This window comes from Scyliorhinus torazame, chromosome 11, assembly GCF_047496885.1.
Source record: "Scyliorhinus torazame isolate Kashiwa2021f chromosome 11, sScyTor2.1, whole genome shotgun sequence".
Classification (NCBI taxonomy): Eukaryota; Metazoa; Chordata; class Chondrichthyes; order Carcharhiniformes; family Scyliorhinidae; genus Scyliorhinus; species Scyliorhinus torazame.
This window is the reverse complement of record NC_092717.1, coordinates 197,835,821-197,852,174: the sequence shown is the minus strand read 5'-3', so window position 1 is coordinate 197,852,174 and position 16,354 is coordinate 197,835,821. Positions and strand designations below refer to the sequence as shown.

Here is a 16,354-nt window from a genome sequence, read left to right as displayed (position 1 = left end):
GACATTGGATAAACTCAATTAATAAATATGGAATTAAAAATGCTAGCCTTGTGTCTGCGTGGGTCTCACCCAAACCCCAAGATGTGCAGGGTAGGTGAATTGGCCACGCTAAATTGCTCCCTAATTAGAAAAGAAAATTGGGTACTCCAAATTTTTTTTAAAAAGCTAGCCTTGGCAACAGTGACCGTGAGACGATTTGCCAGAAAAATCCATCTGGTTCACTGATGCCCTTTAGGGAAGGAAATCAGCCATCCTTACCTGGTCTGGTCTTGCATGTGACTCCAGACTTACAGCAATGTGACCCTCAAATCTTTCTGAAATGGCTTAGCAAGCAACATAGTTGTGGAGTGGATGAGCAACATGGCGTCTTCGGTTCCCAGCATCACAGATGTCAGTCTTCAGCCAATTCAATTCACGCCACGGGATATCAAGTAAATGCAGAAAGCAATGGATATGGAAAAGACGAGGGGATCTGACAACATTCTAACAATAATACGGAAGACCCCCATTAGTCTCTCTATCAGCAGCAAAGTGATGATGGAAAGGGCCGTCAATAGTGTTATCAAACAGCTCCTACTCAACAATAACCTGCTCAGTTGGATTCAGTCAGCTCTTGACCCCATTACAGCCTTAGTCCAAACCTGGACAAAGAATTGAACTCCAGAGGAGAGGTGAGGGCGAGTGCCATTGACATCCAAGATAGTTCATAACTGAGTGTAGCATTAGAGCCCGAATAAAATTGGAGTCAATGGTGAATCATCAGGGGGAACACTCTCCACAGTTGGAGTCACACCTAGCACAAGGCAAGATGGATGTGGTTGTTGAAAGACAATCATCTCAGTGCCAGGACATCATTGCAGGGGTTCCTCAGGGTCATGTCCAATAATCTTCAGCTGCTTCATCAATGACCTTCCCATCATCATCAGGTCAGAAGTGGTTGTTCATTGATGATTGCACAATGTTCAGCACCATTCACAACTCCTCAGATATGGAAGCAATTTGTATCCAAATGCTAAAACATGGAGTTGACAAGTGGCCATTAACATTCGTGCCACAGGAGGTGCTGGGCATTAACTATCTCCGACAAGAGAGAGAATCCAACCATCTCTCCATGGCATTCAATAGCTCTTCCATCACTGAATCCCTCACTATCAACACCACAGGTGTTACAGTTGACCAGAAACTGAACTGAACCAGCCATATAAATGCTGCGGCTACCAAGAGGTCAGAGGCTGGAAATTCTGGTGAATAACCCGCCTCCCAATTCCCTTAAGCCCGTTTGATACGATATACCAGTCTTTGGGGCATATGGCCTGCATAGAATCAGAATCCCTACAGTGCAGGAGGCTGCTTTTTGGTCCATTAAGTTTGCACCGACCCTCTGAAAGAGCACTCACCCAAGTCCACTCCCCGCCCTGTGCCAATAATCCCTTAACCTACCTTTACATCTTTAGACACTAATGGTCAATTAAACATGGTCAATCCACCTAACCTGCACATCTTTGGACTACGGGAGGAAACCCATGCAAAAACATGGGAGAATGTGCAAGCTCCACAGTCATCCAAGGTCGGAATTGGTCACTGTGTCGCTAGATACCCAGCATCACACCAGCACCGAAATCCATACACCATGGGCTGAATGCTCTGATTTCCAGGCTACGTCCAGATGATCCATGGTCTTTTAGGTGAAAAGAAATCAGCGAGGCCCCAGTACTGATCCTCCTACAGGTGAGGGTATAACACCTGGCTTCCACGCCGAAAATGGCCAGAGAATTGCCGGGTCCGTGGCCGCGCATGCGCATAGCGACGAGCTGCAGTGTTCGCGCCGTACAACATGGTGCCGGTTGTGCGCGGACCCGACCTGCCAGACAGTGTCCTCCTGGACATCCCCTCGCCAACCCCCAACCAGTCCCCCCCAGCCCTCGCCGAAGCCCCCCCCCATCCAGCAGCACGGCTCCCGCCCGACTGTGGTGCGCTGGACACAGTCCGCAGCCACCACGCCGGGTTCCCAACCACGGAGACTACACGTCCCTTGTGCGGTCAGGAACTTGGCCCGTTGGGAGAGGTGACGTCCTGAGGCCGTCCCAATGGCATGTGGCGTGCTCCTCAATGACGCGTTTGAGGGGGTGCAGCATGCGAAAACTGAGCCGCCCCGATTCCATCGTAAAAAGGGACTCTCCACCTGGTCGCCGATTACGATATCGGCATCGGGGAACGGAGAATCCCACCTCATGTCTTTTTGGGTTGACGGCAGCATCCGGTTAGTGGCACACCAATGAACCGTTATGTCCTCGCTGTACTCTCTTTTTCCCCCTTTTTCTTTATCTTTAGTTTACTTTACTTCTCTTTCTCTCAGGGAGAGGTTGATGAACTTGGTTCTCCTGGTCTGATTGCCTGCCTGGATCTGAGCTCCACACTGGCCTGGCATGGGCCCCGCTTGAACTTGAAGGCAGCTCTGCTCCCTTGCCTCAGTCTCCGTGCCCCAGACTCCAACTTCCGATCTTTCTCCCCCCACCCCCGCCATATGTATAAAAATAAATAAATAAATCGGGAAAAAAAAAAATGGAGTAAGAAAAAATGAGAAAACATCGAAACCACCCCACCCAAAAAAATAGTTTGGGCCGATAATTTCAAATCACCGCCATCTGCGGGGGAGCCACCCAACATGCAGCCGTTACTCTAGGCCGCTGCCTCTTTTTGTAAAGACTCTGCATCTCAGGTACTCTCTCTTTCCTTACGATTCTCCGGTCGCTCACCCAATGTTAATCACAATATTCCGGTAAGTGCCTTCCTATGCAGAGTTGTGAACTTTCCAAACTTTTCAATTGTCCTTTGCATTTAATAAAGGTACATTTAATAAACAGCCTCCAACTGCGTGCTACCCCCTCTGAGCTGAGGCTCGCACCTCCCAATTTTGGCTAATCTACCATCCGATGGTGGTGTGACTTCAATTTCTGATGGTGGACTTTGTTTAACCATTGTCTTCGTCACCACACGAGGGAAAAATATCTGGAAACTGTTCCTGTAACTGTTCCATTTCCTTATCTTCCCTCAGATTCTGTAATCATGGGTGAAGCTATAACCTTCACTCCTACCAAATCATTCCCCAAAAGCAAGTCTACTCCCTCTACTGGTAAATTCTTAACCACTCTTGACAACTACTGGACCTGATGATAGATCACATTTTAATTTGCTTTGTACAAGGTAACTGTGATATAATCTCCATTTAGCCCATTTACAAAGACCTTCGCTTTCATTGAATTCTTTCTGGAGGGAAACCAAATCTCTCTCCAGTAAGAGTTTTGTAGTACCTATGTCCCTCAAGATAGTTATGGATTTAGCGACATCATTGGATGAATCTTTGGTAACCCTAATTGAAACTATATCATAACCGTCCATATCTATTTGTGCTGCTAATTCATTTACCTTATTGTGAATGCTCCGCACATTAAGACACAAAGCCTTTAGACTTGTCTTTTAAAGCAAAGGTGGCGTACCAGGTTATTTTGCATTCTGGCCCCATTTATTTTTCCTGCCCTCTGCTTCTTGCATTTCTGCATTTGTTACATTCCTTGATACTCCCGCCGGTCTCCCTGATCAGATCCCCATCCCTCTGCCATTCTAGTTTAAACCAACCCCGACAGCACTGGAGGACCACCCGCCCGGACCTGCTCAGATGCAACTTGCACTGCTTGTACCAGTCTGCCTTCCCCAGAACCGGTCCCAATGTCGCAGGAATCCAAATCCCTCCTTCCTATACCGTTTCTCCAGCCACGTATTCATCTGGTATATCCTATTACCTTTACTCTCGTTAGCACATGACACTGATAGTAATCCAGAGATTACTACCTTTTGAGGTCTTACTTTAATTTGCATAACTCCCTATAGTCTGCTTATAGGACCTCATCCTTTTTTAAAAAACCATGCTGTTAGTACCGATATGTACCACTGGCTTCACTGCGATACTGACTGCAGGACACTCTTTCCAGAGTGCTTTGATGCGATGCTGACTGCAGGACACTCTTTCCAGACTCCCAGATCGTGGTGTGCAGGGAACAATTTTGAAGTTTGCAGATGATACAAAACCTGGCTGTATTGTAAACTGTGAAGAGGACAGTGCAAAACTTCAAATAGACATAGACAAGTCGGTGGAAGGTGGCAGATGAAGCTCAATGTGAAGTGATGTATTGTTATAGGAATAACATGTATAATGTAATCGTATATGTAGAATCACATAATCCCTATAGTGCAGAAGGAGGCAATTCAGCCCATCGGGTTTGCACCGACTTTCAGAAAGAGCATTTCACCCAAGCTCATAGAACAAAGAACATAGAACATTACAGCGAAGTACAGGCCCTTCGGCCCTCGATGTTGCGCCGACCTGTGTAATCACTCTAAAGCCCATCTACACTATTCTCTTATCGTCCATATGTCTATCCAATGACCATTTGAATGCCCTTAGTGTTGGCGAGTCCACTACTGTTGCAGGCAGGGCAGTCCATGCCCTTACTACTCTACGAGTAAAGAACCTACCTCTGACATCTGTCCTATATCTATCTCCCCTCAATTTAAAGCTATGTCCCCTCGTGCGAGACATCACCATCTGAGGAAAATGACTCTCACTGTCCACCCTATCCAATCCTCTGATCATCTTGTATGCCTCAATTAAGTCACCTCTTAACCTTCTACTCTCTAACGAAAACAACCTCAAGTCCCTCAGCCTTTCCTCATAAGATCTTCCCTCCATACCAGGCAACATTCTGGTAAATCTCCTCTGCACCCTATCCAATGCTTCCTATAATGCGGCGACCAGAATTGCACGCAATACTCCAAATGCGGCCGCACCAGAGTTTTGTACAGCTGCAACATGACCTCATGCCTCCGAAACTCAATCCCTCTACCAATAAAAGCTAACACACTGTACGCCTTCTTAATAACCCTCTCAACCTGGGTGGCAACTTTCAGGGATCTATGTACGTGGACACCAAGATCTCTCTGGTCATCCACACTGCCAAGAATCTTACCATTAGTCCAGTACTCGGTTTTCCTGTTATTCCTTCCAAAATGAATCATCTCACACTTTTCTGCATTAAACTCCATTTGCCACCTCTCAGACCAGTGCTGCAGCTTATCTATGTCCCTCTGTAACTTGTAACATCCTTCCGCACTGTCCACAACTCCACCAACTTTAGTGTCACCTGCAAATTCACTCACCCATCCTTCTACGCCCTCCTCCAGGTCATTTATAAAAATGACAAACAACAGTGGCCCCAAAACAGATCCTTGTGGTACACCACTAGTAACTGGACTCCAGTCTGAACATTTCCCATCAACCACCACCCTTTGTCTTCTTCCAGCTAGCCAATTTCTGATCCAAACTGCTAAATCACCCTGAATCCCATGCCTCCATATTTTCTGCAGTAGCCTACCGTGCGGAACCTTATTAAACGCTTTACTGAAATCCATGTACACCACATTAACTGCTTTACCCTCATCCACCTGTTTGGTCACCTTCTCAAAGAACTCAATAAGGTTTGTGAGGCGCGACCTACCCATCACAAAACCGTGTTGATTATCTCTAATCAAATGATTCCTTTCCAGATGATTATACATCCTATCTCTTATAAACCTTTCCAAGGTTTTGCCCACAACAGAAGTAAGGCTCATTGGTCTATAATTACCGGGGTTGTCTCTACCCCCCTTCTTGAACAAGGGGACAACATTTGCTATCCTCCAGTCTTCTGGCACTATTCCTGTAGACAAAGATGACTTAAAGATCAAAGTCAAAGGCTCAGCAATCTCCTCCCTAGCTTCCCAGAGAATCCTAGGATAAATCCCATCCGGTCCAGGGGACTTACTATTTTCACTTTCCAGAATTGCTAACACCTCCTCGTTATGAACCTCAAGCCCTTCTAGTCTAGTAGCCTGAATCTCAGTATTCTCCTTGACAATATTGTCTTTTTCCTGTGTGAATACTGACAAAAATATTCATTTAGCACCTCTCCTATCTCCTCGGACTCCACGCACAACTTCCCACGACTGTCCTTGACTGGCCCTACTCTTACCCTAGTCATTCTTTTATTCCTGACATATCTATAGAAAGCTTTAGGGTTATCCTTTATCCTACCTGCCAAAGACTTCTCATGTCCCCTCCTAGCTCTTCTTAGCTCTCTCTTTAGGTCCTTCCTAGCTAACTTGTAACTCTCAAGCGCCCTAACTGAACCTTCATGTCTCATCTTTACATAAGCGTCCTTCTTCCTCTTGACAAGTGTTTTGACTGCTTTAGTAAACCACGGTTCCCTTGCTCGATCACCTCCTCCCTGCCCGACAGGTACATACTTATCAAGGACACGCAGCAGCTGTTCCTTGAACAAGCTCCACATTTCTATTGTGCCCATCCCCTGCAGTTTCCTCTCCATCAGATGCATCCTAAATCTTGCCTCATCGCATCATAATTGCCTTTCCCCCAGATATAACTCTTGCCCTGCGGTATATACCTATCCCTTTCCATCACTAAAGTTAACGTAATCAAATTGTGGTCACTATCACCAAAGTGCTCATCTACCTCCAAATCTAACACCTGTCCTGGTTCATTACCCAGTACCAAATCCAATATGGCCCCACCTCTCGTTGGCCTATCTACATACTGTGTCAGGAAACCCTCCTGCACACATTGGACAAAAACGGATCCATCTGAAGTACTTGAACTATAGTGTTTCCAGTCAATATTTGGAAAGTTAAAGTCCCCCATAACAACTACCCTGTTGCTTTCGCTCCTATCCAGAATCATCTTTGCAATCCTTTCCTCTACATCTCCGGAACTTTTCGGAGGCCTATAGAAAACCCCTAACTGGGTGACCTCTCCTTTCCTGTTTCTAACCTCAGCCCATGCTACCTCAGTAGACGAGTCCTCATCAAACGTCCTTTCTGCCACCGTAATACTGTCCTTGACTAACAATGCCACCCCTCCCCCTCTTTTACCACCTCCCCGGAGCTTACTGAAATATCTAAACCCCGGCACCTGCAACAACCATTCCTGTCCCTGCTCTATCCATGTCTCCGAAATGGCCACAACATCGAAGTCCCAGGTACCAACCCACGCCGCAAGTTCACCAACTTTATTCCGGATGCTCCTGGCATTGAAGAAGACACACTTTAAACCACCTTCCTGCCTGCCGGTACACTCCTGCAACATTGAAACCTTACTCATGACCTCACTACTCTCAACCTCCTGTATACTGGAGCTACAATTCAGTTTCCCAAGCCCCTGCTGAACTAGTTTAAACCCTCCCGAAGAGCATTAGCAAATGTCCCCCCAGGATATTGGTACCCCTCTGGTCCAGGTGTAGACCATCCTGTTTGTAGAAGTCTCACCGACCCCAGAATGAGCCCCATTTATCCAGAAATCTGAAACCCTCCCTCCTGCACCATCCCTGTAGCCACGTGTTCAACTCCTCCCTCTCTCTATTTCTCGTCTCGCCAGCACGTGGCATAGGTAACAACCCAGAGATAATAAGTCTGTTTGTCCTAGATCTAAGTTTCCACCCTAGCTTCCTGAATTCCTGCCTTACATCCCTATCCCTTTTCCTACCTATGTCGTTGGTACCTATGTGGACCACGACTTGGGACTGCTCCCCCTCCCCCTTAAGGATCCCGAAAACACGATCCGAGATGTCATGCCCGCACCTTAACCCCATAACTCCACCTAACATTTTGGACACAAAGGGGCAATTTATCATGGCCAATCCACCTAACCTGCACATTTTTGGCCTGTGGGAGGAAACCAGAGCACCCGGAGGAAACCCACACAGACACAGGGAGAAAGTGAAAACTCCACACAGACTGTCAACTCAGACCGGAATTAAATCTGGGTCCCTGGCGCAGTGAGGCAGCAGTGCTAATCACGGTCTTGCCTGTGAGGAGGAAATATAAAATAAGGAGTAAAATTCAAGAGGTTTGGACCAGAGGAACCATGGTATATGTCCATAAGTCATTAAAGGTGGCAGAACAGATGGAGAGAGCAGTTAATAAAGCATATAAGGATTCTGGGCTTTATTAACAGGGGCATAGAGAACAAGAGCAATGAGGTTATGCTGAACATACACAAGACACTAGTTAGACTTCAGCTGGAATATGGTGGACAGTTCTTTGCGCCACACTATAGGAAGGATGTGGAAGCATTGGAGAGAATGCAGAAGAAGTTTACAAGAATGCTCCCAGGGAGGAGAAACATCAGTTGGGGTTGGGACTGTTCTCCTTGGAGAGAAAAAAGCCAAGAGGAAATTTGGTAGAGGTATTCACTAGGGAGCTGGACACGGTAGATAGAGAGAAACTGTTTATGCTCATAAAATGATCAAGAACAAGAGGGCGCAGATTTAAAGCGATTTGCAAAAGAAACAAGAGTGTCTGGAAATGTGCTGTTGTCTGGTTCAATCGAGGCGTTCAAGGCGGCATTGGATAATTATTTGATCAGAAATAATATGAAGGAGTATGGGGAAAAAAGCAGGAGAATGGCAAGTCATGATGCTTGTTTGGAGAGCCGGTGCAGACACGATGGGCAAATGGCCTCATTCTGCGCTGCTACAATTCTGTGATTCTGAGTTCTCCCAGATCTATCACACCACTAATGCAATTGGAGAGGTTCCATGGAATCTTTTACAACACCCAAGCAGACAGATTAAAGTCCAATGTGAAAGACTGCACCTGCAACAGTGCAGCACTCCCTTAATGCTGCAGTGGACTGTAGTCATGATTTTTGTGCTTACATCCTGGAATAGAACTCATGATTCAGAGATGAGTGCTACGTGCTGCCAACATATGCCAACAAAAGAATTCAGTGTTAGGACAACTATTAACTTACGGTCAGTCAATTCTGCCAACTGTTCTTGCAACGTGATGGAGGCATTGTACGTTCGAAACACTTTAGCAGTGAGTCCCTCCATTAACTCCTGAAGGTGTTTGTTCAGGTCAGAAGTCTAAAAAAGAGAAAATACATTAGTTCTCTTGCATTGTTCCAGAAAGGTGTCTAGTATAGTCTTCAGTTGGTGGAAAAAGCTGATCTCAATATATTCCTCTCAGCATTACATTTCTACAGTTACACAGAAGGGTTGATGTAACTGCACTTGCTAAACTCACAATGTAAATTCATCTAAAAACATACATTCAATCTGTCAAACAGGTCATCTGTAGGATCCTTATTCTCCAGGAATAATTTCAGATTCTTGAAGACCTGGGAGAAAGAAATACAAGTAATCATTATAGAATTGTATATTTTGTACAAACACATGAGCACAAGAAAGAAATCAAGATAATTTCTTCATATATAATCTTTCATGACTTCAGTGGATCCAAAAACGTTTTACAGCCAGTTAAATACTTTTGTAGTCACTGTTCCCATGCAGGAAATAAGGCAGCCAAATTATGCACAACATTGTCCCACATGAGCAATGAGACATATAACCAAAAAAGATTGTTTTTTTATTAATTGGGCTGAGAATTAGGTATTAGTGAGGACACTGAAAAGAGTTCCTTTGCTCTTTATGTCCTGTACACAAGAAACAGGACAGATGTAACCCAGCCAATTACCACTCCATCAGTCTACATCAGTAAAGTCAACAACAGTGCTATCAAGTGGCACTTGCTCAGCAATAACCTGCGCACAGACGTTTAGTTTGGGTTGTACCAGGCTGACTCAGCTCCTGACCTCATTATAGCCGTGGCTAAAACATGAACAAAAGATCCGAATGCCAGAGGAGAGGTCAAAGTGACTTGATGTCAAGGCAGCAAAAACTGGAGTTAATTGGAATCAGGGGACAAAAACTCTCCACTGGTTGGAGTCATACCTGGCACAAAGAAAGATGGTTGTGGTGGTTGGAGGCCAATCAACTCAGCTCCAGGACACCAATGCAGAAGTTCCACAGGGTAGTATCGCAGGCACAATCATCTTTAGCTGCTTCCACTGACCTCCATCATAGAAATGGGGATGTTCACACATGACTGCACAATGTTCAGCATCATTCACAACTCCTCAGATACTGAAGCAACCCATGTCTAAATGCAGCAAGACCTGGACAATATCCAGGACAGAGTTGACAAGTGGCAAGGATCTAACCATTGCCCCATGACATTCAATGGCATTACCATCACTGAATCCCCCATAATCACGTTACCATTGATCAGAAACCTGAATCAACAATATAAATATTGTGGCTACCAGAGCAGGTCAAAAGGCTAGGAATACGGTGGCGAATAACGCACCTCCCGACTCCCCAAAGCCTGTCTGCCCTATAAAGCACAAGGCAGGAGTGTAATGGAAAACTCTCCACTTGCCTGGATGAGTGCAGCTCCAACAACACTCGGAGCTCAACACCATCCAGGACAAAGCAGCCCACTGGACTGCTACCCCTTTCACAAACATTCAATCACTCCACAGCTGATGAACAGTGGAAACCGTGTGTACCATCTACAAGATACACTGCAGGAACTCACCAAAGGTCCCTTCGGCAGCACCTTCCAAATCCACAACCACTACTATCTAGAAGGACAAGGAGCAGCAGATACCTGGGAACACTACCACAACCTCTCCAAGTCACTCACCATCTGGACTTCAAAATATATTGCTTTCGGCACAACATCGTGGCGTGGGCCGAAGGGCCTGTTCTGTGTTGTATTTTCTATGTTCTATGCTCCTTCACGGTCACTGGGTCAAAATCCTGGAACTTCCTCCCCGACAGCACTGCACCTTCACCTCAGGGGCAGCAGTGGTTCAAGCCACCAACTCTTGAAGGGCAACTAGGGATGGGCAATAAACGTTAGCTGAGCCAGCAACGCCCACATCCCATAAATGAACCCCCCAAAAAATTATGCTTGCCTCCATGCACAAGTGCTCAGCATATTATTTTGCAGATTCCCTGGAGAATCCCTACAGACACTCCTGGGATCTGTGACCATAGTTTGAGAACCACTGCATTTGTTCACCCAGCACAAATACAGTGTTATGATGCAGGATGTGCTTTGGATCATACCTTACTGTAAGTTCACAATCTTAACTGTGATGTCTTGCAGAGACTGAGTATTTCAGCAGGTAACTGGCACAAAGCCATGCATATCAAGAAGGTCCTAGGTTTGAACTGTGTGGCAATGTAGTCAATTACAAATGCAACAGGGTGTATGGAATTAAAAATTGGCCTTGGAATCCTCCTCTTTGGAGAATCAAGAGCCAAAATCCACCTAAATTTCTTACTACTAAGCATGTTTCAATAACTATACTAGGAATGCACATGTAGGGGGAGGATGCCCTTTTCCACTATGATCAAGTAAAGTATAGTGTCAAATATCATAGTCTGACTTGAATTAGTGTTTAACGATGGGTAGATAGCAGGTACTGCTTCCAAGTGCTATTCTTAATGCAAGCTCAGACAAACTTTGTCACCACCCCATGAAAACCGAGCCAGATCACATCTGCACCCACGGTTCCTATTTTCAGCAACAATCAGATTATAATTTTTCTTCAGTTGCTAAATTGACGTTGATGTCCGAGCTATCACACTGTAGTCCCTTCACCTCAACATAGGACATGTTGGTTGTCAGCATGGCTCAGCACTGCACCACTTTACCCATTCACAACTGAATTACTCCAGACTTAAACAATCATATATTTGGGTTCTAAACAACCATTACTGAAATAATTGAATCAGCCAGATTAAGATAATTGATGGTATTATGTAGGACTCTTGCATTTCTTACTGTAAACGCACTCTTTACCTGTTTCTCCACTGGAACTTTGTTGTAGTATCTGATAGAGTCCTTTCCAAGAAAGTCAAATTCCACTACGCACTGTTGTCCTTCATCGTTATCAAGCAAGTTAATATGTTCAACCCGGAGTGAGCAGCAACCAACTGTATCAGCAGACTCTCCTTCCTCCTTCTCATTACCAGCTCTCAAAGCCAACTACAGAGCATAGCAAAAAAGGCTACTTAATTAAAGCACAAAGAGTAACCATACTGAATGAAATACAACAATCTCATCATTGTTCATGCATTGCATGTGGGATTTATCCAATCTTCCATTATGGGGATGATGATGCCCCACCCATTCCCACCTTAACGTTCAGTGCTCCTCGTCATCTAAGTGAGTCTTCTTTAATAAGGTTATGTCCACTTTCTTCTTCTTAAGAAAAGGATAGTTTCCCTTTTGATGGGATGATGAATTCCCCACACAAAAGTTCTGAAATTAGTTATGCCATTGCATAGACCACCAGAAAAAGAGTAAGATAGGATTTTTGTGCCACATTCTGGCGTGTGTCTTAACAACCAGCCCCCGTCTCAAGAAACACTAGAGGCACCAGAATATTCCTAACATGTTTCTGTCTCGGATAAAAGACTTATCCGTACCAGCGCAGGATAGTCAACAACATAGAAACTCCAACGCAGCAAAAATGCATAATCCAGGGGACATAGATTTAGGATATGTGGCAGGTGTAGAGGGGACATGAGGAAGAATGTTTTATGAAGAGGGTAGTGGGAGTCTTGAATTCGCTGCCCGAGTTGATGGTAGAGGCAGTGACCCTAAACGCTTTTAAAAAGTACCTGGATTTGCACCTTAAGTGCTATAAGATACAGGACTATGGACCGGGTACAAGAAGGTGGGATTAGAAAGGGCACCTGTGTGTCCTCAGGCTGACATGTGCAAGATGGGCTGAACGACCTCCTTCTGCGCTGTACTTTCTATGATTCTATGAAACAGTCAATGTTCTCCATCATTACATCTACACATTTGCAGTTAACAACTGAATCTTAAAAAAATGCAAAAAAAAAAAAAGTTATTCTCTGCATTACTTCTAGTATTAGTGAGAAAGGTAGTGAGAAACAGGCAGAATGCATGGCAGATAAATGAGTGGTTGTCAGAGTGAGGCTTTGAAATTCCTGTGGCACTCCGACCAGTTTTCGGGCAGAAGGCACCTCTGCAAGCTCGGAAAGCTGAACCTAAATATGGTTTGTACCAATGTCCTTGCCTGGTAGTTATCCAAAGCTGTTGGAGAGATTTAAACTAATTTGGATGGGCACAGGACACAGTAGCAGAAAGGAAAGACGAGATTCACAGACAACTGGGAAGGACAACACAACAGAAGAATAGTTCTTTGAACAGGATAAAAAAAGTAAAACAGGCCAGCATGGTATTGTAATGCATATGTGTTAACAAATAAAGTTGAGGAGCCAAAGGCACAAATTGTCATATTGGAGGAATCCCTGTTTAAACGTAGGCAGATATGGCAACTAGGCATTCCGAGCTGCAAATTTATTTCAGGGCAATATGAAAGCGAAGACGAAAGGAGGAATTAGTACTATTGATCAAGGTTAATATTACAGGTCTACGAGGGAGAATATAATTCAGATTCAAAAACTAATTGTTGAGAGTTACGGAATAGAACAAAAATACAAAACATTTCTGGCTGTTTACTATAGCTACCCAATGAAATGTGATCGAAAAGCAAATTTGTAGGCAAATGGAAAAATAACAGCTGTAATAGTACAACACCTCAATTGCTCTCACAGGCTGGAAAAAAAAAAGAGTAGAATTCCTAACATGGGTGTACAAAACATTTAAAAAATATATTGTTTCATAGGAAGCGAGTGTCACTGGCAAGGCCAGTATTTGTTGTTCATTCCCAATTGCCCTCGAAGATGGTGATGAGCTACCTTCTTGAGCCACTGTAGTTCATCATCCTTATTAGCTCAATGAAAAATAAAATAGTGCTGGATTAAGTTCTGGGAATAAAGTTTTTTTTTTAATTCACTTACAGAATGTGGGCATTGCTGGCTGTGCCAGCATTTGTTGCCCATCCTTAACTGCTCTCTATTTCAGAGAACATTTGAAAGTCAACCACACTGCTGTGGATCTGGAGACACATATGGGCCAGAGCAAGTAAGGACATCATATTTCTTTCCCTAAAAGGACATTAGTGGACGAGATGGGTTTTTACGACAATGGTTTAATGGTCATCATTAAACTTTTAATTTCAGATTTGTATTGAATTCAAATGTCACTATCTGCCATTGTGAGATTCAAATGCAGGTCACCAGATCTTGCCCTGGGTCTCTGGATTACTAGCCCAGTGACACCAAGTGAAATTGCCCAACTGGAAGAGAGCCAATTTAAGTGATCTGACAAAATCTGGCACGTGTATTATAAAGATTGCCCAGGAAAACAGTAAAATGAGCAAAAGGAATTTTGTTTGGAGACGAGGCATAACTGAGGTACTGATTTGCATCTATCATAACAAAAGAGGAAGCTCTCCTGTGCAGAGAGAGTCCTTGTGTATATCTACTGCACGACCTTGATCAACTGGTGACCTCACGGATTTCAGTCAATTTGAAGCACAATAAGATCTTTGATCCATCAAGTCTGCGCCAGCCATCAAGCATCTCTATTCTAATTCCATTTTCCAGCACTTGGATCTGTAGCTTTGTATTCTATGGCATTTCAAATGCTCATCTAAATGCTTCTTAAATGCTGTGAGGCCCCGTCTCTCCCACCTTTTCAGGCAGGGAGTTTCAGATTTCCTCAATTTCCTGCCCTTTACCTTAAATCTATGCCCCTGGTTATTGACACCTCTACTAGAGGAAAAGGTTCCTTATCTACGTCCCTCAATTTTGTATACCTTGGTCAGCAACCCCCCCCCGCCCCTCCCCATTCAGCCTTCTCGACTCTGAGAAACACCCTCAGCTTAACCAGCCTCTCTCCATAGCTGAAATGCTCAAGTCCAGGCAACATCCTGCTGAATCTCCTTTACACCCGTTCTAGTGCAATCACATCCTTCCTATAGGGTGACCAACAGCACTGCACATACAGTTCTCCAGCTGTGGCCTAATGAGCGTTTTATATACACAGTCACCTCTTCGAAAAATTCAAGCAAATTTGAAAGACTTTCTCGCTCCCTGACAAAGCCATGTTGACTATCCTTGAATAATCCTTTCCCCTACAAGTCAGAGATTAATTCTGCCCCGAGTATTTTTTCCAATAACTTCCCTACCACCGATGTTAGACCCACAGGCCTGTAATTACCTACTTTATCTCTACTTCCCTTCCTTAATAATGGTACCATGTTAGCAGTTGTTCAGTCCTCTGGCATCTTTCCTGCGGCCAGGGAGGATTTGAAAATTAGCGTCAGAGCCCCTGCAATCTCCTCCCTTGCCTTCCACAGCATCCTGGGTCTGGAGATTTATCTACTTTTAAGCCGACTATAACGGCTAATACCTCCTCCCTCCTAATGCTAGCTAGTTAGGATGATTTGCTTTCAACAAATTTCTGCTGGTTCTCTGATCAAGCAGTGCTCTTGAAAAATAACATTTATTTTGTCCCAATAACGGTATCCTGCATTCTTCCTGCCAACGTCAGGTTGACTTCCTGGTTTATCCTTTTCCTCTTTCTTGAGCTTAGTGTGTGTTGTTATGAAACCTTCACATGCATTGATCGCATTCACCTTGAACCGTATTAAACAGAAATACAGTATAAATACTAAAACATTGTACTTTGTCATACTTTGTCAATGAAATAGAGTGCCACTGCTCGTTGTCGTGTTTTCATCTCTCTCGACTTCCAGTCAATATGATACTGACTCCGGATTGCATTGATCTTGTCCTTCACGCGGCGGGCTACTTCATACTTCTGCCAGTCCTTCTCACCCTGAAAGAATTACTAGATAGCATTACCAAGTTAATTCTGTTTATCAGTTAATGCTAGACATACCATTTAATTGAACCTATTTTCTTTAACTCTGGAGTACAGAGCATCTCAATGGTAGTTGTAACCAAATATAAATTCCAAGATTCAATCTCAAGTTAGTGGGGAATTAGCTAATCACAACCAAGATTCTAGAAAGATACTATAATCAGTATCAGGACACCTAGGTTATAGAGGTAAGAGGGGAAACAGCTAACCTCTGTCCATCTTAGAGTCATAGAAAATAGGAGTGGGCCATTTAGCCCATCGAGCCTGTTCCACCATTCAATATGATCGTGGCTGATCCTCTATCTCAATGCTATACTTAGATCATAAAATTTACAGTGCAGATGGTATGGTAACCATTAGTAGTGTAATGTGTTCTATAGAAAATCTGGCATCAGGGAATGTGTAACACTAGCATTTTTGATACAGGAGCTAGCCAACATCAGTGCACTATATTCCCACAAAATAAACAATCAAATGCCATGACTCAGATAATATCAGTTATTTTAATTAACTGTGACCACGGTTAACAAACTCACTGATAAATGTGAGCTTATCCATTTCGGTAGCAAAAATAGGAAGACAGATTATTATTTGAATGGGTGTAAAGATAGGTGGACACTCAGCG

General features: G+C 44.1%; 1 protein-coding gene across 1 annotated transcript in view; it reads right to left on the bottom strand.

Annotated features, from left to right (window-relative positions):
• LOC140385752 (DNA topoisomerase I, mitochondrial-like) overlaps positions 1 to 16,354 on the bottom strand; it is a 211,882-nt gene that overhangs the window by 51,112 nt on the left and 144,416 nt on the right. The window contains 4 exon segments of the mRNA XM_072468224.1: positions 8,861 to 8,975; positions 9,161 to 9,229; positions 11,764 to 11,949; positions 15,541 to 15,684. Of these exon segments, the coding sequence (XP_072324325.1) occupies positions 8,861 to 8,975; positions 9,161 to 9,229; positions 11,764 to 11,949; positions 15,541 to 15,684 (514 nt within the window).